This window comes from Cololabis saira, chromosome 14, assembly GCF_033807715.1.
Source record: "Cololabis saira isolate AMF1-May2022 chromosome 14, fColSai1.1, whole genome shotgun sequence".
In the NCBI taxonomy this organism is placed as follows: Eukaryota; Metazoa; Chordata; class Actinopteri; order Beloniformes; family Belonidae; genus Cololabis; species Cololabis saira.
The window spans coordinates 22,196,825-22,217,516 of NC_084600.1; the positions used below are offsets into that span (position 1 = coordinate 22,196,825).

The 20,692-nt window shown below is 39.3% G+C and overlaps 3 protein-coding genes across 4 annotated transcripts; 1 reads left to right on the plus strand and 2 right to left on the minus strand.

The window, feature by feature from the left end:
* The first annotated feature begins 654 nt into the window (after positions 1-654).
* On the plus strand, positions 655-6,078 carry ftr82 (finTRIM family, member 82). 2 transcript variants are annotated; one of them, XM_061740160.1, is made up of 8 exons: positions 655-852; positions 954-1,567; positions 2,740-2,835; positions 2,975-3,208; positions 3,982-4,141; positions 4,235-4,291; positions 4,499-4,567; positions 5,158-6,078. In XM_061740160.1, the coding sequence occupies exons 2-8, from the start codon at positions 977-979 to the stop codon at positions 5,676-5,678; spliced, it is 1,728 nt and encodes a 575-aa protein (XP_061596144.1). In that variant the 5' UTR covers positions 655-852; positions 954-976; the 3' UTR covers positions 5,679-6,078. The 2 variants fall into 2 exon arrangements, with proteins under 2 accessions (XP_061596144.1, XP_061596143.1); XM_061740159.1 differs by having other exon boundaries at positions 655-1,567.
* Positions 6,079-7,657: 1,579 nt separating this feature from the next.
* On the minus strand, positions 7,658-10,988 carry atp5l (ATP synthase, H+ transporting, mitochondrial F0 complex, subunit g). Its single transcript, XM_061740163.1, has 3 exons — positions 10,840-10,988; positions 10,090-10,250; positions 7,658-7,859 (listed from the first exon to the last, which is right to left on the minus strand). The coding sequence occupies exons 1-3, from the start codon at positions 10,889-10,891 to the stop codon at positions 7,761-7,763; spliced, it is 312 nt and encodes a 103-aa protein (XP_061596147.1). The 5' UTR covers positions 10,892-10,988; the 3' UTR covers positions 7,658-7,760.
* A 2,694-nt stretch (positions 10,989-13,682) lies between these two features.
* nherf4b (NHERF family PDZ scaffold protein 4b) lies at positions 13,683-19,993 on the minus strand. The gene is made up of 10 exons (XM_061740162.1): positions 19,938-19,993; positions 18,318-18,333; positions 17,791-17,855; positions 17,487-17,698; positions 17,204-17,408; positions 16,989-17,125; positions 16,648-16,852; positions 16,355-16,551; positions 15,666-15,746; positions 13,683-15,504 (listed from the first exon to the last, which is right to left on the minus strand). The coding sequence occupies exons 1-10, from the start codon at positions 19,951-19,953 to the stop codon at positions 15,478-15,480; spliced, it is 1,161 nt and encodes a 386-aa protein (XP_061596146.1). The 5' UTR covers positions 19,954-19,993; the 3' UTR covers positions 13,683-15,477.
* Positions 19,994-20,692: the final 699 nt, after the last annotated feature.

The window sequence follows — 20,692 nt, forward strand, 5'->3', positions numbered from 1 at the left end:
TCTCCCTTTGGTCAGCATTAATAGTAATACGTGTGATAATAACTAGAGGTAGCATTTCATAATGCAACAAAAATGCAACATAACCTGAATGAACGATGACACAAATACAGAAACTATTTGTTGCAACATCTGACGCTTACGGTAATGTCATATGTGTGTGTCCACGTGTGTTTCCGTTTGCCTTCTCAACCATGAGTGTTGGTTTTCGGCTGCTCAAATACTACGCATGTAGATTTATGAGAACAGTCCATCGTAAAAGTAACCAGACCGGTCAGACCGGTTACTTTGTGAATCTGTTCTGAATTCCTTTGCCAGTTACAAATTTAGACAAGCTTTTTGTGGCTGAATAAGTTATTGAGGTCGGTTGAAATTATTCTGAAACTCAGCCTGAGTCTCTGTTTGTTTATAGGGTGGTCCCTTAAATTCCTACAGTACCGCAGGCTACTTTAATGTTTGTTGGACTATAACCGGTTTAAGACAATAGCGATTCTGTCTGACAACAATAGGTGGAAATACAGCTGCCAAGAAGTGTGTGCGCAATTCAACCGCGGATGAGCCTCATGAGAGATTTAAGAAGAAAGGAAACAGCAGGGAGGAAAAGGAAACGTTCTCTTGCACATGCTATGTCACTGCTTTTGCTTTTCTCATTTCATTCATTCTCCTTCTCTCACACTCTCCACTCTCGTCTCCTCTCCTCTCTGCCCGTCTTCTCTCCTTCTCTCTTCCTCTTTCTGCCTCTTGATTCTTGCTCAACCTGCTTATCTCAACTGGGCAGGGCTCGATACGCTCACGGCGCAGGGGGGAGGGCCTTGTCTGCTTTCAATCAATAACTCCAGGAATTCAGAAATACAAGTAGGTCCTGTCCCTGGCAGGCTGTACCACACTCTTGAGGGCGGGATCACGCACACACACACTCTCTATCCGCCTCTGGTGTTCTCTCTCTGTTTCCGCAGGTCTGGGATTTGAATCCAGCACAATGGCCGATCACACGTCTCCCGACTATTTCAGCTGCTCCCTGTGTCAGAGCCTTCTCAGGGACCCTGTGGCCATCCCCTGTGGCCACAGCTTCTGTATGGACTGCATCAGTGGCTACTGGAATGAGGCTGACTACACAGGGATTTACATTTGTCCCCAGTGTAAGATCACGTTCACCCAGAGGCCGGTGCTGCGACCCAATGCCACCCTGAGCATGGTGGCCGAGAAGATCAAGAAGAGCGGTCTGAACGTCAACCTGAGCACGTCCCAGGGAAACATCTACGCCGGGGCGAGTGACGTCCCGTGTGACTTCTGCAGCGGGAAGAAACTGAAGGCAGTGAAGTCCTGTCTGAACTGTCTGGCGTCCTACTGCGAGAAGCACTTGAGGCCACATTATGAATCGGCCACATTCAAAAGGCACAAGCTGGTGGATGAACTGGGGAACCTGGACAGGAAGATCTGCCCGCAGCATCAGAAATCCCTGGAGCTCTTCTGCCGGACAGACCAGATGTGTATCTGTGCCATCTGCACAGTGAGTGAACACAAGGGTCACGACATCGTGTCTGCTGAGGCAGAGAGAAGCGAGAAACAGGTAAGAAGTTTTCTTTTCATAAAGATCCTTTGTTAGTAAAGCACAGCTTTTTTTTTGTTAAACTCTTAGACAAGTCACAGTTAATTATCTTCATAGAGAGCCCAACCGTTTAACTCCCCTTTGTGAAAGATATACCATCGTGTGAGAGATTGAGTGAACTTGAGTAAAAGCAAATAGCTGACTGCAAAAGGACCGCCGGTTGTACTTTGACCCATTTCCCCGGCACTATCAGCTACCCTGGCAGGCATTCACCGCCGCCAAAACAAATCCAGCTCCCTGATTAGCTGTGTGGAAGCTTAAAGGGGTGGGTCTAATACTTATCACCCCAGAGAATGCGGTGATCCAGCTGTGGGATAAACACACAGAAACTGCAGACTTCCCACTGCTGCGCTGGTTCCCACCTGTAGGAGTGTTGGAATGTCAGGGAGTGAGCGCGCTCAGCTACTCAGGTCAATTTCAATGTCGCTACCATGGCGATACTCATTCAAATTACACCGCTTGTAAAGCAGTGCCGAGTAGATAAGAGTATCAGTGTTGGAGAGGAAATATGGGGGCTGTTACGCTGCATGAGTCATTTAGGAGGGTTTTACAGCTCCAGGGATGTGGGTCGAAGCGTCTTTATGTCACAATGAAAAATGCATCATTTACAACACAGGGAGTCTGGTTTCTCTCATGCAAAGATTTACAACCTGAGTCTTACATCTTACTCCATCTCCCACTTTCTCTCCCCATCCCCCGCTCATGTTGTTTCCCCCCCCTCCCCGGATTCCCCACATTCCTCAAGCTTATCTTGAAGAATGGGCTGGTGAGCTTGAGTAAAAGCTGAATTAGACGCCCCTCCATTCTGCGTGTCGCAGCTATTTGTACCTTAAAACATCTTTTCAAAAAGTCAGACAGCCGTAGTTTCACATTCCAGACATGACCAGAATTCTTCTGCAGATTTTTTCCTCCTCTCCCTCTGAGATAAAAGCAGGGTGCTTTAAGAAGCTTCTTTGAATGGGGTTTATTAGACATGCCAAAGGGCCTGTCCAGATATTCCAGGGATGAGAAAGAATGTCTGTCCTAATCCAGCAAATATAATTCTTGAAGTACTTTATAATGAAACATCATAAATGCCACTTTTATTGTCCGTTATTAGTACAAGGCTCTGTAAAATCTCCTTTATTCTCCAGAAACTCTTGGGAGTCTCCCAAACTGAGATTAAACAAAAATGCCAGGAAAGGGTGAAGGAGCTGGAGGAACTCAAGACTGCTGTGGAGTCCCTGAAGGTACGGCCTTCACTTTGATGTGGCAGTCTTCCTGCCTGACGATTAAGTTGACTTTGGCATAAAACAAAAGGCAAATAAATGGAAATAAAAACAGCAGGAGTGTCTTTCGTAAACCGCTGACACTGAGTGTCCTGTGCAGAACTCGGCCCAAAGAGCCATGGTGGACAGCCAGAAGATGTTTGAGGACATGATTCGCTCCATTGAGAGGATGAGGTCAGAGGTGACCAAGCTGATCGGCATCAACGAGAAGGCTGCCTTCAACCAGGCCGAGACTTTGATCGAGCGTCTAGAGCAAGAGATCGATGAACTAAAGAAAAAGGAGACCGGCCTCAAGCAACTATACAGCACTGAAGACCACATCCACTTTTTGCAAGTAAGACAAAGCTTTACCGCTAACAAGTGAAATCATTCAACACCCTCAGCGTACTACTGTCAAAGCAACTCCATCATTCATGGGGCTGTTACTAAACCCTCTAAACTACTGACTGTGCAACTACTATGCAAGCTGCACATGCAAGGTTAAGACTTGTGCGTTGAAGGGAACAGATCCCTTATACACTGCGTAGACACAGAAAACCTGGATAACTCTTTGCCTGCTGAAAGATATTCAGTAGCTGTGATCTAATATACCCACCACACAATCATCACCTGATCCAGGCTCAGATCTTTTATTCATCAAGAATTAATTTGTATTAACAGGCTAAATAAACTAGCGGTTGACGTTGATGCAGTGAACACCCTGAAACACAGATAACAGGCCCACTTCTGCAGCTTGGACAAAGTCATAACACGCTTATACTAACACACATTACTTATCTTAAACATTTGTTTAGTCTGATGTAGTTGTAATAAGGTTAAGGAAGCATAATATATTTCATAGTTACAACCAGTATCTAATTTTGGTTTTCTTCTGACTGGGGCCAAAAATGAATATAATAAATAGCTTTACGATAACAAAATACATATATATTGATCATAACCTATTGCAGAAACTGCATAGGAAAATCAGTTGTAGTATTGTAAAGTTTGTAACACAGTTAAGTGCACGTTTCCATGTGGTCATGGCCTGCTTGAAACATTTACGTCATAGTAATCTGCTTCAGCTGTATCGTGTTAACTTTCATGTTCTTCTTCTACTCCCATCAGAACTTTAACTACCTGTGCACGCCCACCGATGATGGTTTTATTCCCAAAGTGACAGTGAACCCAGACTTCTCCTTCGGGGCAGTCAGGAAAGCTGTGGCTGAGATCAAAGAACGCCTGGAAGAGTTTGGCAGGGAGGAGCTGCTGAAGATCTCCAAGACAGGTCTGACCTCAGCAGCTGAAACACAGCACCTTTTTACGAGACGCCCCTAAAAACATAAACACGATCAAAACATGGATTTGTTCTGCTTTACAGTGAACGACGTCCCCATTTACACCTCAGAGACTCGAACGCTCGACAGAAGGAGCAGAGGTGAGCGCTGACGTGTTCTTTAGCAACATGACACTGTGAGAGGTTAATTATTGTTCAGGCACACTAGTGTAGGAGGAACAGTGGTTGCATTATTCATGCAGTTTTATAAAAAAAAAACTGCCTGGTCATATCGCCAAAAGAATTAAAGGCATTTGTGTGGGTGTAATAAGTTCAGGTTGACCGAACAGACTTCTTCCTCATGTGCAGGCAAAGAAGTGACGGTGGACAGCAGCCCTCCTCCCCCAGAGCCAAAGACCAGACCTGACTTTGTGAAATGTAAGTAGCTATAAATTATGCATGAAACAAATCTTTGTACTTAACTATTCTGTTAAAATTTATTTTTTGTTTTTAACTCCATTTAAACATCTCTTAATTTTACTATCTACATTCAGGTTGTGACAAAATATCAGTGGTTGCATCAATGATTTATGCCACCACTGCAAAATAAAAAAGAAGCACTCTTTCTGTTTGAGAGCATTTACTCTGATGTTTGAGGCTACAACTAACTCCAAAATCTTAAACTAAAGCGTAGGGCTGAAAACTCCTCATTCACTCATACAGCGAGTGGTTCAGATTTACATCAGATTTGGGTACTGTGACATCACAGATCCAGATCAAATTCCAGTGAACTTCACATCATGCAGGATGTGCTGTTCCTCAGCAGAAGGCAGCTTCCACAATAATTTCTAGCTGTAAAACCCACAGCTCTGGTCTGCATCGCACAAGATGGCTTCTTTTACTATATTCCTGTGGTATTTTGCCAAAACATGCCACAGAAATTTCATTAGGACCTTGAGAAGTTGTGTCAGCTTTTCAAAAAAGGTTATAACACTGTTGTAAAAAAGTTGCAAACTCTTCTACTTCAGATTTCTGCCAGCTGAAACTGGACCCAAGCACAGCCTACAAGGAGCTGTACATCTCTGAAAACAACAGAAAGGTCATCCGCACCAGAGACCTGCAGCCCTACTCAGAGACCTCGGAGAGGTTCGACAGCTTCGCCCAGGTGCTGTGTCGAGAGGGCTTGTCCGGGGGCCGCTTCTACTGGGAGATCGAGTGGAGCGGGGAGTTCTCCATCGGCGTGGCCTACAAGAGCATCAGCCGAAAGGGCAAAGGCTCGCTGTGTCTGCTGGGCTACAACGACAAATCCTGGAGTCTCCTGTGCTCCGACACGGGTTACTCCGCGTGGCACAACCGAGTGGACAGAGCCATCCACGCCCCCCACTCCCCCCGGATAGGCGTGTACCTGGACCACTCTGCAGGCGTGCTGGCCTTCTACAGCATAGGCAGCAGCATGACACTCCTGCACAGGTTTCACACCACATTTGCTGAGCCTCTCTATCCAGGCTTTGGAGTTGGAACCTCTGTCAAGATCTGCCACATAAAGTGAACACAGATATAATTTTTTTTTTTCATTTTCATACCATACAGCAATGTTTTTGGAGTATATAAATTTTCAAAAATTCTATAACCCACCACAAATATTTTTTGAAGAAGAAAAATGTTCTGTTTATTTTTTTAAACTCTATACATCACATTCTGTATTATGTTTTCAAATCACATTTTAGTCATCATTTTCTAAGATATCTTTATTATTAGGTATTATTATTGGACTATATAATTACTGTATAATCACACAAGCTTAAAATTAACAAAGAAGCTGAATACATCTGCTTGATAATGTTACAATAAATGTCACTATCAGAAGGTTGTTTGCAAATTGTATTTGTCCATGAATAAGATACACTACATTTGCCCCAATACAATGTAATTATAAAGTTATTTACTTACCGTATGTGATGTTTCAGTGTTGCTCAATGTTACTGAAGCATTCCTTAAAAATATTTCTTTTCTGAAGGCATGATATGGTAAAATATATTGTGCATCATTAGTAGGTCTTCTTACAGTTTCAGTATGCACAAGAGTATTTCACGTTGTCATGTTTTACTGTTATTTGATAATCATATCTACTGCTGAGTCCAGCTTTTTTTCTCACTTGAACTAACTCTTATTTAATTTTGTATACATTTACCCACATACTGGTCAGCCAAAAAAAGCTCTTGTTTTTGTAACAAGTTTTCATTTAAAGTTCTAAATAAAGAACTAAAAAAAAAGAAAAATTGAGTTTTGAGTTACATTTTCTAATCAAATGCTTTTGATATGTATTAAAATATATTTTACCATTAACAAGATCTAAAGAGCTCTACATCTGTAAAGGAGCTGAAACTTAGCTTGAATCTGTTACTTATGTCATTTGCAAACTACTTCATTTATAATAGTTTGCGCCTGTAAATAAGCAATGACGAAACAGAATTAACGCAACAGGATCACACGCAGAAAAGTTGACACAGAGCGCCCCCTGCTGGCTGAATCCAAAAACTGAGCTCAAGTAAAAAGTTGTGCACAGAGCGTCAACAGGCGTCAGATGCAACTACTGGCTCATCTCGTTTAACGTGTACCTCTTCGTTTCCTCTCTCCTCCATTCTCTTGCCTGTGACCTGGAAGTCAACCTCAGAAGAATGTAAAGATTGTCTTGATATCTCAAAATATGCACAAATTCTCAAACATGACAAGCATAGATAAAGGTTTAAGATGTTAATGCTTGGGGCCACCAGGAAATTAACGAAATGAGACAACGGGCCAACTTTTAAAAGTTAATCAAATGTCAGAAAATGTAGCTGCAGGCCAAATAAGGTAAAATTACAGGTACTTTGAACAGGTCTACCGGTAAATAAATGTTTAAAATCAGCTCTGGGTTTTTTTCTTCTTGGAATTCTATGATCTAATTGCTTTTAGTGTAAAAGCTTCAAATAGATACAAAACATTTTGCGAGTTAGCAAAAATCAAATCCAAATGGAGTGTTTCCTATATTCACTGTAATTAATGTACTTTAAGTAAATACATCTCTACAAGATTGTGAAAGGCTCAGTTTCTTTCATGAACAAAGGGGTGCAGTTGCAATTCATTTCAACACTACAATGTCAGATGTATATTTGATTCACAGATTTAAGACCTCTGCACACCACCATTTTTATTTCAATACATAAAAACAAAAAGGATTTTTTATGTATTATTTAATGTGGTGGCTACTATAGGGTTAAGGTTAATTACCATGGACTCAATGCTGAAATAGGAACTTTAGAGCATTCATTTATTTCACTGGTCAGTTACCGTAATAGATTTAAATCTGGGACAAATCAAGACATCGACTGGACAAAACGTGTGTTAGATGAGTATTAACAAGATTAGAGTATAAACAAATAAACTGCATGGAAAGTTCATTTTCCTTGGCCGTATACTCCCTTATTTTCAAAACATTTCAGAAAACAAAAGCCCTACTTGACAAAGAAGGACATACACCAAAAACACTTAACAAGAGACATATGTTTATTGGTTCCCACGATTCTTACAGGAAGTTAAGCATACAATGCTCAATAGGAAATAATCTTTGCCCAGGTGCTGTGTTCACAACTCAGACAGCGTAGCCAACTATGCCTCCTTTGCCAATGCACTCTCCAATGTAGAACCACATGAGCACTTCAGTGGCCACCAGTCCGTTCCTTACAGCATCCTGAAACAGAAAGACTTCAGTTGAAAAGCTTCAGCAGGGACACATTAGGCCAATACTCTGTTAGTGTTTTTATAGAATGATTTTAACACATTTTTCTTTTAAAAGCGCACAAGCTGATGACTAAAACAGATATATCTTTATGGGTATGAAATAATGAGGTAATTTCTGGTCAAGTACTGAAATTAGAAAAGGTGTCCCACTTGGTGAGGTCATTTAAATATATTTCTAAATTTTATGCATGGTTTGATATCCATCTTTCACTCCTCTTTTTTTAACATTTGGAATTTTGGGGGTTTGATAACAGGAAGCTAACATTTACCATAAATGTTTTTCTTTGAAATTTAGCATGCCTGTAACTCTCTGTTCCCTCTCTGTATGCGTAAACGCTTCATCTCTGCATGTTACATGTATATATTGAACATGGATTAAGACATGTTTCAAATTAATTTGCATTGAGCCATGTTTCTGCTGTTGTGTTTCTAATAATTAACCTATACATTTCTACATTACAGTATATTCATTATTTTTTCTTTTTAACACAAAAAAAAAAACAATACAAAATGATATTTTTTTTTATTAAATAAATTCAACTCCAAATTTACCTAGAAATTATATATTTGAGCAATGGTGTCAAATCGTCATATCCTGTACAGTTCACACTACCAGTCCAGATCTGATATTTAGCATTTCTAGAGCCATCAAGATTTGAAGTATTCTGAACTGGTAAAAACCATGTGAAATGACAGTTATCCAAATCGAACCACACACAAAGATGATTTAAAATGAGATTGCAGTCAAATTTCAAAGAATGTGTCTCTGTCTGAACCCTCTGATTGCTCAAATCGAATTTCTAATAAGTTCTGTCACACTAGTACACTGTTGTCTACCAGGTCATATCAAGTGACAATTCAGAGCGCGAGAAAGACCGAGTGCTCCAACTGGACATGGTAGACTATGACAACAGTAGTAAGTGAAAGGATGGTGAAATAAGTAATACACAGTAGTCTCTTTGTTCTCTGGTGCCTTCTTGTATCTTGCAAAAAAAAAAAACGTGCACCACCCCTTCATCCACATAACCAATTGCAGCAGTAGCAAAGCCAGTTCAGGACACTCAACTATGGTATGTTCACATCAGTTCTGTGGGTGCAGGCCACATTAGCAATCATGCAGATTAGGGAACACCAGCGAGGACACACAGATGAGATCTGATATTTTGCAATCTATAAATAGTCAGGAAAATTGGATTCTGATCGAATATGCTTTATTGAATATGATTTAGGGTGCAATCTGAACACTCTAAATTCAGATTGCCAGCTCATATCTGACTTTTTAGCAAATCCACATTATATCTAGAGAATTAACGTGACAATCTAAATTAAACAAAAATCTTAAACATTTTTATTTTTCTCAAATGTGATTCAAAATCCATGCGAAAATGGTTCTAGGTGCCATTCAAAATAGATTTTCCCTGATATAGCTGAATGGTAGGGATGCTCTAGCAGGATTTTAAACAATCTTGTGTGTCATCCACAATGTGCAACAAATGAAGATGTCAATTCCAATCCAAACTAAAGACACACCTATTCAGATTGGCATTTGGCTCATAATAGCATTTTTTATTTATTGATTGATTGGATACTTTTATTTCTTTTTCATTGGATTTTTTACTTGAATGTTTTTATCATTCCAAGTATGATTATTTTTGTAGTGCATGTTTTTATTTGATTTTAATTGTAAAACACTTTGGTCAACAGTGGTTGTTTAAAAGTGCTATATAAATAAGGAGTGAGGGATTGAGAGCATGACAGATGCAAAGCAGTTCCCCAAGCTCAATTTTGGAGCTTGGGACTACTATAAAACGTGGATAAGGGAAGGTCAGCAAGGACACACTGATCCGACTGAATCTGATCATTTGCAATAGATGTTGAACGTAAACAGTCATCAAGAAAGATCAGATTCAACCTAAATCTGACAAGAATCAAAGTTTGGCTCATATCAATTATAATTTTTTATTAAAACAGCAATTACAGTAACCTTCAGTGTTATTGAACCAAGAAGACAAATGTGAAAACACATACACATATACTGTACAATCAAATACATTAGATCCTTCTATTAGGATTTCTCACGATGTTGAATATCAACATAAACTTCAGTTTCTGCAGAAATTGTGAATAAAAGGTGCAAATGCTTTACCATAGAAACAGATGGACTGCTGTCACACACGTACCTTCACAGTGGTTTTACCGAGTCGTCCTGTCTGGAAACCCTTGATGACATTCGTAGCCCCTTCGATGGCCTTTGGGATCTCGGCAGGACTTGGGGGGACAAGTTCAACACGGGCATAGTGCCAGAAGGTTGCAAGCCGAGGTTTGGAATAGGTGACAGCGGCTGTAAATGACAGAGAAATTAATATTCATAATGAAAACAGTGCAACGAATCAGCACGATTCCCATCTGAGCGTCATCCCTGCATATCAGAATCAGAAAGAAGATTATTGCCAAGTAGTTTAACACACACAAGGAATTTGTTGTGGTGATTGGTCCAATACAAAAGAACAAATAATATTAAAAAGTGTTTTACAGAATAAAAAACAGTTTTAGAGCAATAAAATACATAGAAAACATGATCGAAAAAATGAAATAAACTTAAAAAAAAAAAGGCAGTTTACATAAAAGCCTGTTTAAAAAAAAAGGTAGGTTTTTAGTTGGCTTTTGAAAGAGCTCACAGACTCAATAATTAGCTACATCCTATAAACATTTCTAATATCTGGGCTGACAAAGTACAAAAACATCAGGTCTAAAGAAAGGTGAAAGATAAAACACAAGAAATCAGATGTAAATGAACGACCTGCCACACCAGACCTGCGGCTCGGCTCGGCTCAGCTAACTGCATGGGCTTTGCAGAGTTCTGTCGACGAACATTGTACAACCTGCCTTTTCCTGATGTGAAAATATTGAAATATAACGAAATATCTCACCGCCAATCAATGTAGGTACTTTAGCCACCAGTTTCTGTGCCGCCTGTGCCATGTTGACCCGCTTGTCGATGCTAAACGTCCCTGTTTGTGTTAGCCGACTGAATGTCACCTCCAGTTGAAGGACCCGGCTGAGTCTGAGGCTGGGGCTGGCCGCGCTGCTGCCTGAACACAAAACACACACGGTCCGGCCTGGAATATAATACACACACATACATGTAAAAACACGACTATATGACAGAGAAGCAGAAGCAGATTGTGTAAAACATTAATACACATACACACACACACACACACACACACACACACACACACACACACACACACACACACACACACACACACATATATATATATATATATATATATATATATATATATATATATATATATATATATATATATATATATATATATATATATATATACAGATACAGAACTTTTTTATGCCTTGGCATACCAATTTTGATAAATGTGGAATGCGGAGATTGTATTTAATGTTGTCCAATGTTTCAGTCAAAAAGGATTTTGCTTTCCTTTTGTTTTGTGGATCTATGCACTGTACACAGTTTTTTTTTACTTCATCTGATTCAATCTACTTATTTAATAATAATACTTCTAAGATATTCATCCCTGATATCAAGTCTCTGCAACATTGCTAACACCCCAATCCTCTAACCCTCTAACCACTGTCACAAAAACAACAATATTTGACTTATTAAAGGACTGACAATACCTGCAACTCCTTGAGTCACCACCGGCGGATGTGTCCAGTCTCAATTGATCAACATGTTAAAATGTCCAAATTTTTGACAGAACTAAAAAATACTGAAAACCTTGATTAAAAAAAAAAAACTGTTCTCAATGGATACATTTTACATCCATGTAAAAACAGTGTTTTTATTGTTTGTTTGTTTTTTAACATATCAAGTAAAACTATAAAGGAACAAATTAATGGAAATTAGGGGTGTGGACTTTTGATTGGAAGCCGTCTTGATTCTTTTTTTTTTTTTAGTAAGACCTGCATTGTATTCTGTGATGGCAGTTCTTGTCACTATAACGTTTTAGCATTCTGCACTTAAACGTTAGATCAGTGAACTTTAAATGAATGTGAATGAAAAACTAATGGATCCTTATCACACTTTTAAGGATAATATTTCTTGATGTGTTGTTAACTGTACTATTTGACCGCCACGACAGGTTTGCGACTGACCTGGAAAGGTTCCAGGATGAAGCAGCTTCAGGTTCCTGGGCCCACTGAAGGATGCACTCTAGCCTGTTGACCACTGCCACACAAGCCACCACAGGTTGACCTCAGCTGAGACCAGGTTCTGATAGAGACCAGAAGGTCTGGCTGTGGTCAGCAAGCCAAGCTTGGATGACAAGACTGCCAGGTCAAGAATAAGTGTGTGAGACGTTATCAGAGATTTTTTTTAAATTGCCTTTTCTGACACTTAAACTCATGCTGTTTTGAAGTGCACAAGAGAACCGATTGCACTTTTCTGCTGCCAACCTTCCTGCTGTCACTTTTTGATGTCTGTTAACAACCTGGAACCATGAAAAAGAGAAAGATCTACACTTGATTCAATGGAAATTACAGTTCTACTTCTACTCTACAACTATGAGTGAATAAACTCAAAGTTGAAATATGGTTAGGCAGAAACATTGAAGCCATGTGGAAGCCATGTGGAAGCCATGTGGAAGCCATGTGGAAGCCATGTGGAAGCCATGTGGAAGCCATGTGGAAGCCATGTGGAAGCCTGGTCTGCGACAAACCGAATACGTTGATTCAACATTGATTACACGTTGGCATTAGAATTGGATGATGGTTATTGATGGTTAATCCACCATCAATCATCGACCTTAACCAAAAATCAACCTTTTTGACCATAATTCAACATTGATTTAATATCTTTTGCTATCTGGGTTAGCCTTTTTGTTTGATTAAGAGTTCATCTTAGTGCAGGATTTTACAATCTAAAATTTACAAAGGGATTGGGGAAGCAAAAAAGTGGCATCTGTACAGTTTCTTTCATTTCGATAATATGTAAGTGTGGGTGACTTAGAGTTTATGTTTAACTCTAAATACCTTTTTTATCTTCCTTTTATTTTTTCTTGGGATATATTTCTATTTATATTAAAGGGATAGGCCACATCGCATGGAGGAAGGGGACAGTACCGCTGGAGTGGCAAACCGGGGTGGTGGTCCCTCTGTTTAAAAAGGGGGACCGGAGAGTGTGTTCCAACTATAGGGGGATCACACTTCTCAGCCTCCCCGGGAAAGTCTACGCCAGGGTACTGGAGAGGAGAATACGGCCGATAGTTGAACCTCGGATTCAGGAGGAACAATGCGGTTTTCGTCCCGGTCGTGGAACACTGGACCAGCTCTACACCCTCCACAGGGTGCTCGAGGGTTCATGGGAATTTGCCCAACCAACTTAACTCCGCCGGCCGCTGCTTCCGCCATTTTTTCGTAGCGGTGTATCACGTCATTCAGGCAGCCAATCAGCACAGTGCCTCATTATCATAGCCTCCCCGGCCCCTCAGAATCCAGCATAGAGAAGGAGGTTAGAGAATGGGAAGATAAAGACATGGCCCAGAGGCTGAATTTCCAATTTATATAGAAAAAACAATCAAAAGCTTGTTTTTAAGACATTCAAGGCCTGTTTAAAATAGACATTAAACGCATAATAGGTCCCCTTTAAGTAACTGAATATCAGTTGTTTGAACTGTAGCCAAGCTTTGCAATTTGTATGGTTAGAACTGTACTACAATCTTTTGCTCAGTTTCATGGTAACATACATATGTTTTAAAAAAAAGAAGACAAAAATATATAGTTTTGTGTTTTCATGGTTGTTGATTTTATTTACAATTTTAGATTATATAACAAATTTATGATTTGATACCAACAGCAGAGTCAAAAACATTTGGGCAACGGACAATGTTAGACTCAGAATAATTTACAAACTATACAAGTAACACTGCTCTGAAAGAATGTACAGTAAGCAGATTAAATGGTGACAGGTGCCAGAATAAATCCGCCTTTCCATGCAAGGATGGGTTACGGTTCTTTCCTTTCTGTTAAACCCAGCCAGAGAATCATGGATCACTTAACAAAAATCCTCAATGCAAAGTTGTAAAGACTTAGGATCTTTCAAAATCTAGAGGCCTAATAGTGTAAAATGATTGAGGTCGGAACTCAGTTGCTCATTTGCAGTTTAGGAGGGCACCATTGTGCTGCTGAGCTGTGTTTGTCAGGCGAGGAGATGGTCTTTTCTCATAGTTTGTGTTTTGATTTCATTCAAATATCTTTAACATTACAGTTCTGTTATAGAATTTAATTAATATTCGTTGTAAATATCTAAAAAGAAATGCACAGTCTATACTTTGGCGCTGAGTGGAGACAGTCCAGCACATCTTGTGTCCTCACAGATGCAGATGTTTCATGCAGGGACTTTGTGCTATACTGCATCCACATGGTAGGAACTGGCATTGCTGCACAGAGGAACTTCAAACATTTTAGCAAAATACTGGAACTATTGTGCTCACCAAGGTTGTGATAATGTAAAGATGACATATGTTGAATATTCAGGAACGTTTTAAAATTTCCGACTATAAAAGAAAAAGAATCAGCTGTAACTGCATCAAAGGTTTGATGCAGGGCAGCTGACAGTCCTGCCGGGGCCCGGGACAAAATAATCTAAGATGGGCCCCCCTGCGCACGGATCTCTCCTTCTCCCTCTTCCTCTCCTCTCCCTCTGCTCTTCAGGTTTTTATACAAGCTAATGGACGTTAACATTAGAGATAGCCAGTTAGGTTAAGTTACAAGGTTGGTAAACATTGGCTGCACTGTTTCTTACCTTGCTCTACGCTGACTTTATTAATTCCAGCTTCACCGTCACCACCTTTTTAAAATATTTGTGTAGAGAATCTATGAGGCCTCTATTTTCTTCTTCTCTTCTTCTCTTTTCTCTTCTTTTCTGAGCACCGGAATTGTGTTGACCGGACATTTTGACCATTCTAATGGTTGAATTAAATGATAACGTCAAATTTTGATCAGTGGCTAAACCATTTTTGTGTTGAGGGTTCTTGACCACAAGGACAATTAGGAAGAAAACAAATAACAAGCTTTTATGTCACTCAAATACTACATTTTTTTTCCACAAATAGGCATATTTTGAAACATTTTGAAAAATGATTCCATAATTTAATGAGAATTAAAAAAAAAAAATAATAATTTCTTCAGTTCATTTTATATTTTTAGAGGTTGTTAGAATGCTGAGGAATTGATTTATTGTGATAGTTGTTGAAAAAATAAATACCGGTAGTTATATTTTATCAGCTGAGGTGAGGTTGCACAAAACTAAAAGGTGGATCGGTTAATACTAAATGCATTAGATTTATCACACTATCACAGATACACAATAATATTTTATTGCACTTTTTAAAAGTTCATTTAATTTTCAGCTTATTGTATCAGCTTTGCTTGGAATCCCTCTGAAAATCCCGGTATTGGATTGAGGTAAATTGTTTGATATAAACATTTGAGAGTTGTTTTTTTTTTTTCTATTTCAGCAAAAAATGTAGTTTTAAATCCCATTGGATCAATAGTGCTGGCAGAGGTTTCAATTCTGCAATTGCTCACAAAACTGTGATCTCCTCTTCTTGCTGTGGGGATAGAAACAAAAACATGTAGTAAAGACTAAGATTAATAATAAATAGAGATTAATAATAAATACAGAAAATGCTTTCACATGTTGTCCATTGTTGTCCAACCCTGGATCACCCACAACAAGGCCATCACTCTGAGCAAAATCACCAAAACTCACCTCTGCGGAGGGTTTTTCACAGTTCTCCTCTTCTTTCTCTGCAACATCTTCCTCATGAAAGAGAAGAGGAGACAAGCCCAGCTGCAGAGAGAAAACAAAGGAAAGAAACAATAAAAGCTAAAGATTACATAAACAGTTTCTAATGAGGGAACTTTTCTCAGCACTGAAACATGAATAATCTGTTTTTGGAAGCGACATGCACAACATGTCAACTTTATTTCATTTTTGAATATACTTCAGTCATAATACTAATAGCTTTCCAAAAGCGGCTCAAAATTCATAAAATGCTTCAAAACGGTAATCTTTAAAGAAAGATTGTGTGAAAAATATGTGACGACTTCAAGATTGCATATTTTCCAGAGACCTGCATGCAGTTTGTTTGACCATACAATGAAAAACTAAATTCTGCTACATTACAAAGACATGCTTGTGGAGGAATAGGAGGTACTGAACTAGCTTGTTCACGAGAACAATACAAACTTTAAAAAAATGGGTTATGAGCCTGAAAGGTACAATTGATGCATATAAACAAGAGTAATTATGGTAAAATGATGAGCAAAGAAATATCTTGTGCATGGTATCTGCAAAGAAATAAAACTATAATTAGATGTAGTCTGCATTTATTTTATAATTGTGTTTTCCACATCCACACCCAATTTTCTAATTTATGGTTACAACACTGACTTCACCTTGGAGTAAAACTCAAACCCCAATGGAGTGATGCTGCTGATGGAGACATGCTGTCCACTTGTTCTCACTCTGTCCACAATCTCCGAGTGCTTCAGTAACGTCACTGACTCTCCATTGACCTCCAGCATGATCTCTCCATCCTGCATGCCTGCCTTCTCTGCTGGACTCCCTCCTTCCACCTCACGCAGAAAGTGATCTATTGATTTTAAAAGCACAGAAATGAAAGGCAAAGATTAAAATCATAATCAAAAATATTTTTTTGTGAGGTACACATATACTTTTGTCTTCTCACAGGTGCGACCCGATGGCGTCTTCTCCAGCCGAAGGAGAAAACCGAAGCCCTTGTAGCCACAGGTCATGTGGAGTTTCCTGGCTCTGAAAGGCAGTTTATGTGGAACAGCCATGGCAGGCAGGATGGGCATCCTCTGTTGCATGTAGATCTTCTCACTCTCACTATCAACCACAAGGATGGTGATGTGATCGCCACATTTTTTCATCTGAAAAAAGCAACATATAAGCCATCAACCACCAGTTTCAGTTTAATGTGCTTTTTTAGATTTCCTTTTAACACATCTTTACTTCCAGTGTTTATTACATTCACTATTTGCATTATTTAAGAATGATGAAGCAAACCATTCTGCTGAGTGCAGAGTGTGTAAGATGTGACACTGTTGCTCCATTAATCCACACCAGGTGATCTCCCTTACGCACTCCTGCCCTTTCAGCTGCACCTCCTGGCACCAGGCTCACAGAAAAGCGACCCTTCTCTCCTGAAACAAAGAAGAAACACTCTTCACAGCTTCAACTCAGCAGACACCTTATCTCAAATCTTTGGCCTGTTTTGTTACCTTCCAGTGATGTAAAGTGGATACCCAGACCTGAGACAGGATCCTTGGTGATGTGGCAGAGTCTGGGTGGTTTGCAACCTTTATCTGTGTGGACTCTGGCCAGATTTCGCAGGTCCTGGCCTCGGGACACAGCATGCTCATATACCTCCCCATCCAGGACTAACAAGCATAACTGGTGTCCACTTAGTGTTATCTTCCTGGCCACCTGGTTCACAAAGGCAATCAAATCCAGTTAGCATCCCATGAGTTGCCAAGAGAGGCCCCTGGAGGCGATCCGTCTTACCTCAGGGTGAGAAACATCACCAACATAGCAGTTGTTGACTTCAAGAAGTCTGTCTCCATCCTGAAGGCCGCTACGCTCAGCTATCCCCCCTGATACCACGTTTCTGATCACGTGTCCGTGGCAATGCTTCTCCGCCCGCAGTTTGAAGCCGTAGGTCTCTTCCTCCTCTCGTTTAAGAACACATAGGCGTGGTCTGGGTGTAGAGCCAGAGTCTGAATCAGGAGAAACAGAAAGGTGCTCTCATGTACAGCAGGCTGTCCTCACGCTCTGTCATATAGTGGTTAGTAAAAGGCAAATGGGATACCTGCACTGTCTGTGACGACCATGATGGGGTTGTCTATTCCCTCTTTTGGGTTGAATGAAAATTTCCTTCAAGGGACAAATCAAAAACTTTTAGATTTTAGCTGTAAAATGTTTTATTTGTTCTAATCACTGGGAGTAGTTATATTGCAGTTTATCTTGGCCTTCTTAATTGCATGATTGCTGACCTATTATGTTTTTATCTCTGCACAGTAGGTGTTTCTGGTTACCCTTTACACATAAACATATACACACACACATATATATATATATAACATCAAATTAAAACATCAAAACATAATTAAACAACAATTATCTGTCTGATATTTGGATATTTGATCTGTCAGCCCTTATAAGGTTACTAGGGCACATGTTTGGCAGTACAATGTCTTAATATCGTTAAACGTCTATTAATCCTGCTCTATTATTAGGGCAAACATTTGCATCCATTGTAAAATTACAATGTAATTACATTAACAGGACAGGTACTTCTGAATGTATTGGTATTGAAACAATGAAAAGCAGACTTACTCTGTTAGATGGGCGTCTTCCACCAAACCATGAAAGACAGATAACACAAGTAAATGAGTTTGTTAGTATGAGAGTCAGATTGTGGAAGTCCCTATCTGCAAATCCCCATGTGTAGATAAGAGCTTTGACATAACACAGTTTCCATTTTAATTCTTAATCTGTTTGTAAAATTATGTAGCATAGCAACGCTGGACACACACCAGTCACAGAATGACGTAATAACTGGACCCTTACAGCTCTCGTTCTGTTTTCTAAACTGCAAACTGTCTTGAATGACACATTTGCTGACTGCAACTATCAGCTGAGACGCAATAAAAGAGGGTTTGACTTTATTTCATTATCTATAGTCTTTGTCCCCTTTAAACAAGGACAGAATTACAAAACATGAAAACTTAAGGTTGCTATGTCTAACACGTGCTCATGTTTTCAAATTGCTTTAATCTCTCTAAGAAATTTTCTGAACAAAAGTATCCCGAAAAGTTTTATTGAGGAGGAAGAACAAAGTTTTCTGTTGTTTAGTCGCACTTTGAATGTAAAACATGTTTTGGATTTAACTGTAATCTAAGTTACATGGACAAAATCTGGGAATTTTATTAATTAAATGCACTACTTATCTATTTCTTTAATTTGTAATTATACCCCCTGTGTAAGTTGCTTATTTGGGAATTGTCTTGTGTATGTCTGTTTGTAAAAAAAGAAAATCCTACTGGACACTCAAGTTAGAGTTTAAGAGGAGGTACGGGGGTAGACAGTGTCTGACAAGTGGCAAAAGTCCCCAGGATTAGAGCAGATGCTTGAAGTGGAAAAGGCCAGTGGTATCCACAGAACTCCAGTTATTCACAACTCTGTGTTTTCTTTCCATTTAACCAAAGAAGTTTTTTAATTATTTTATAAAACTGAAATAGGAGCAATGTTTTCAACCTGAAATAGAGATCGCTATTACGGAACATACATAATAAAGTCCTCTTTGAGTGTAAGCAGACATTGTTACATCTCACAGTTAACTTATCCAACCGAGGCCATTGGAAAATATGAAAATGTCTACAGATGTCAGTGAGCTATCACTGTCCAACATGTCAGTAACACCAAGTCCTTGTTTCTCTGACACAGTCATAAAAAAAACAAACTGTTAGGATAAATAATTACTGATCAATGCTTTGGTTCGAACACTTGCTCTCAAGAGAAAATCAGCTTCCACATCTGAACAGCTAATGGGTCACTGTTTGCTTTTCCCCCCATAAACCTCCTTTTTTGATCCTCCAGAAGACGGTTGCCCTCAAGATACCAACAAAGACAAACTGCTGCAGCTCAGCTGATTAATTAGTTTTTGTCTTCTCTATACATACGACTGATAAACTGTGTTTGATCAGCGCAGACCAAAAATAGTACTGAATCTGTTCATTCATTGTGTTCACAGTGTCATCACTGAGCAAACGCTATAGCTGTCCATCTTCATCAAAATTATAAGAAGTACAATCAAAATTTAAAATGTAAAAAATCTCTGAATATCGGAGAAAATTGTGAAACTGATGAAAAATACAAACAAAAAACAAGGTTTAATACTGCAGATACAGCACAGCTGAAAAACTAGGAAAAGGACTCAAGGTTTGAACGTCTTACCTCCACTTGATCCCATGTTGTGTTTTTTCCCATCTCGTCAGCAAACCACACTGAGATATTCTGTGTTGGACGTGCATAGACTCCTCCCCCTGAGTGACTCCAGGTTTAATGTTTAATCTGTGTGTGATATTGTGACAACATGTATCTATGTGTAATGTCTGTGTCACATTGTCTTTGAACTCAAAGTATGAAATGCTACTTAAGACTGTGCCCAACTGTTCTGTCTAAATACAAATAACATTGTACAAAGTATTTTGTAGCAATTTATGTTACTGTCATTGTAGAATGGCTCTTACGGTCAAGGATAAAGTTTGACAAGTTACACAAGCAAACAAAGAATTCCAACAAACATGCAGTTGAGTAACAAATGAAAGCAAAAACGTACATAGATAAGAGGTGAAACACCAAAAAGTGATCCAATGCTCATAAACAGGAGAGATACATTGTATAGTTATTATCTAGCCATGCTCTGTGTGGATAAAACTGTTGAGCGAGGACTTGGGATTCTAGTTTTGTATCCAGATGGTAAAAGGACATGATACAACTAGTCGTTACAGAGAGTTCATTGTTGTGGCACAGGGACCAGTTTTGGTAGAAGTGAACTGTGGCAGACTTTTGGAGCAAGTACAGTCAAAATGGGAAGCATCTAGTAGGAAAAAAAGACAGATGTAAATACACCAGTATGGAAAACTCAAAGAAAAATGCCTTGAAGGCAGAAAAACTGAAAAAAGAAGAAAATCAAAATAGGAAGAATA

What these genes read in the sequence shown, in the direction of transcription:
- ftr82 (XM_061740159.1), top strand. Translation starts at nt 977, where the DNA reads ATGGCCGATCACACGTCTCCCGACTATTTCAGCTGCTCCCTGTGTCAG. An exon ending in CTGCTGTGGAGTCCCTGAAG is followed by an intron (nt 2,836 to 2,974) that starts GTACGGCCTTCA and finishes TGTCCTGTGCAG; the next exon opens with AACTCGGCCCAAAGAGCCAT. An exon ending in CAGACCTGACTTTGTGAAAT is followed by an intron (nt 4,568 to 5,157) that starts GTAAGTAGCTAT and finishes CTTCTACTTCAG; the next exon opens with ATTTCTGCCAGCTGAAACTG.
- atp5l (XM_061740163.1), bottom strand. Translation starts at nt 10,891, where the DNA reads ATGGCACAGGCGGCACAGAAACTGGTGGCTAAAGTACCTACATTGATT. An exon ending in AGTACCTACATTGATTGGCG is followed by an intron (nt 10,251 to 10,839) that starts GTGAGATATTTC and finishes TGTCATTTACAG; the next exon opens with CCGCTGTCACCTATTCCAAA. An exon ending in TCGGTAAAACCACTGTGAAG is followed by an intron (nt 7,860 to 10,089) that starts GTACGTGTGTGA and finishes TTTCTGTTTCAG; the next exon opens with GATGCTGTAAGGAACGGACT.
- nherf4b (XM_061740162.1), bottom strand. An exon ending in GTGATGTTTCTCACCCTGAG is followed by an intron (nt 17,409 to 17,486) that starts GTAAGACGGATC and finishes TTTGTGAACCAG; the next exon opens with GTGGCCAGGAAGATAACACT. An exon ending in GTGAAAAACCCTCCGCAGAG is followed by an intron (nt 15,505 to 15,665) that starts GTGAGTTTTGGT and finishes CTATCCCCACAG; the next exon opens with CAAGAAGAGGAGATCACAGT.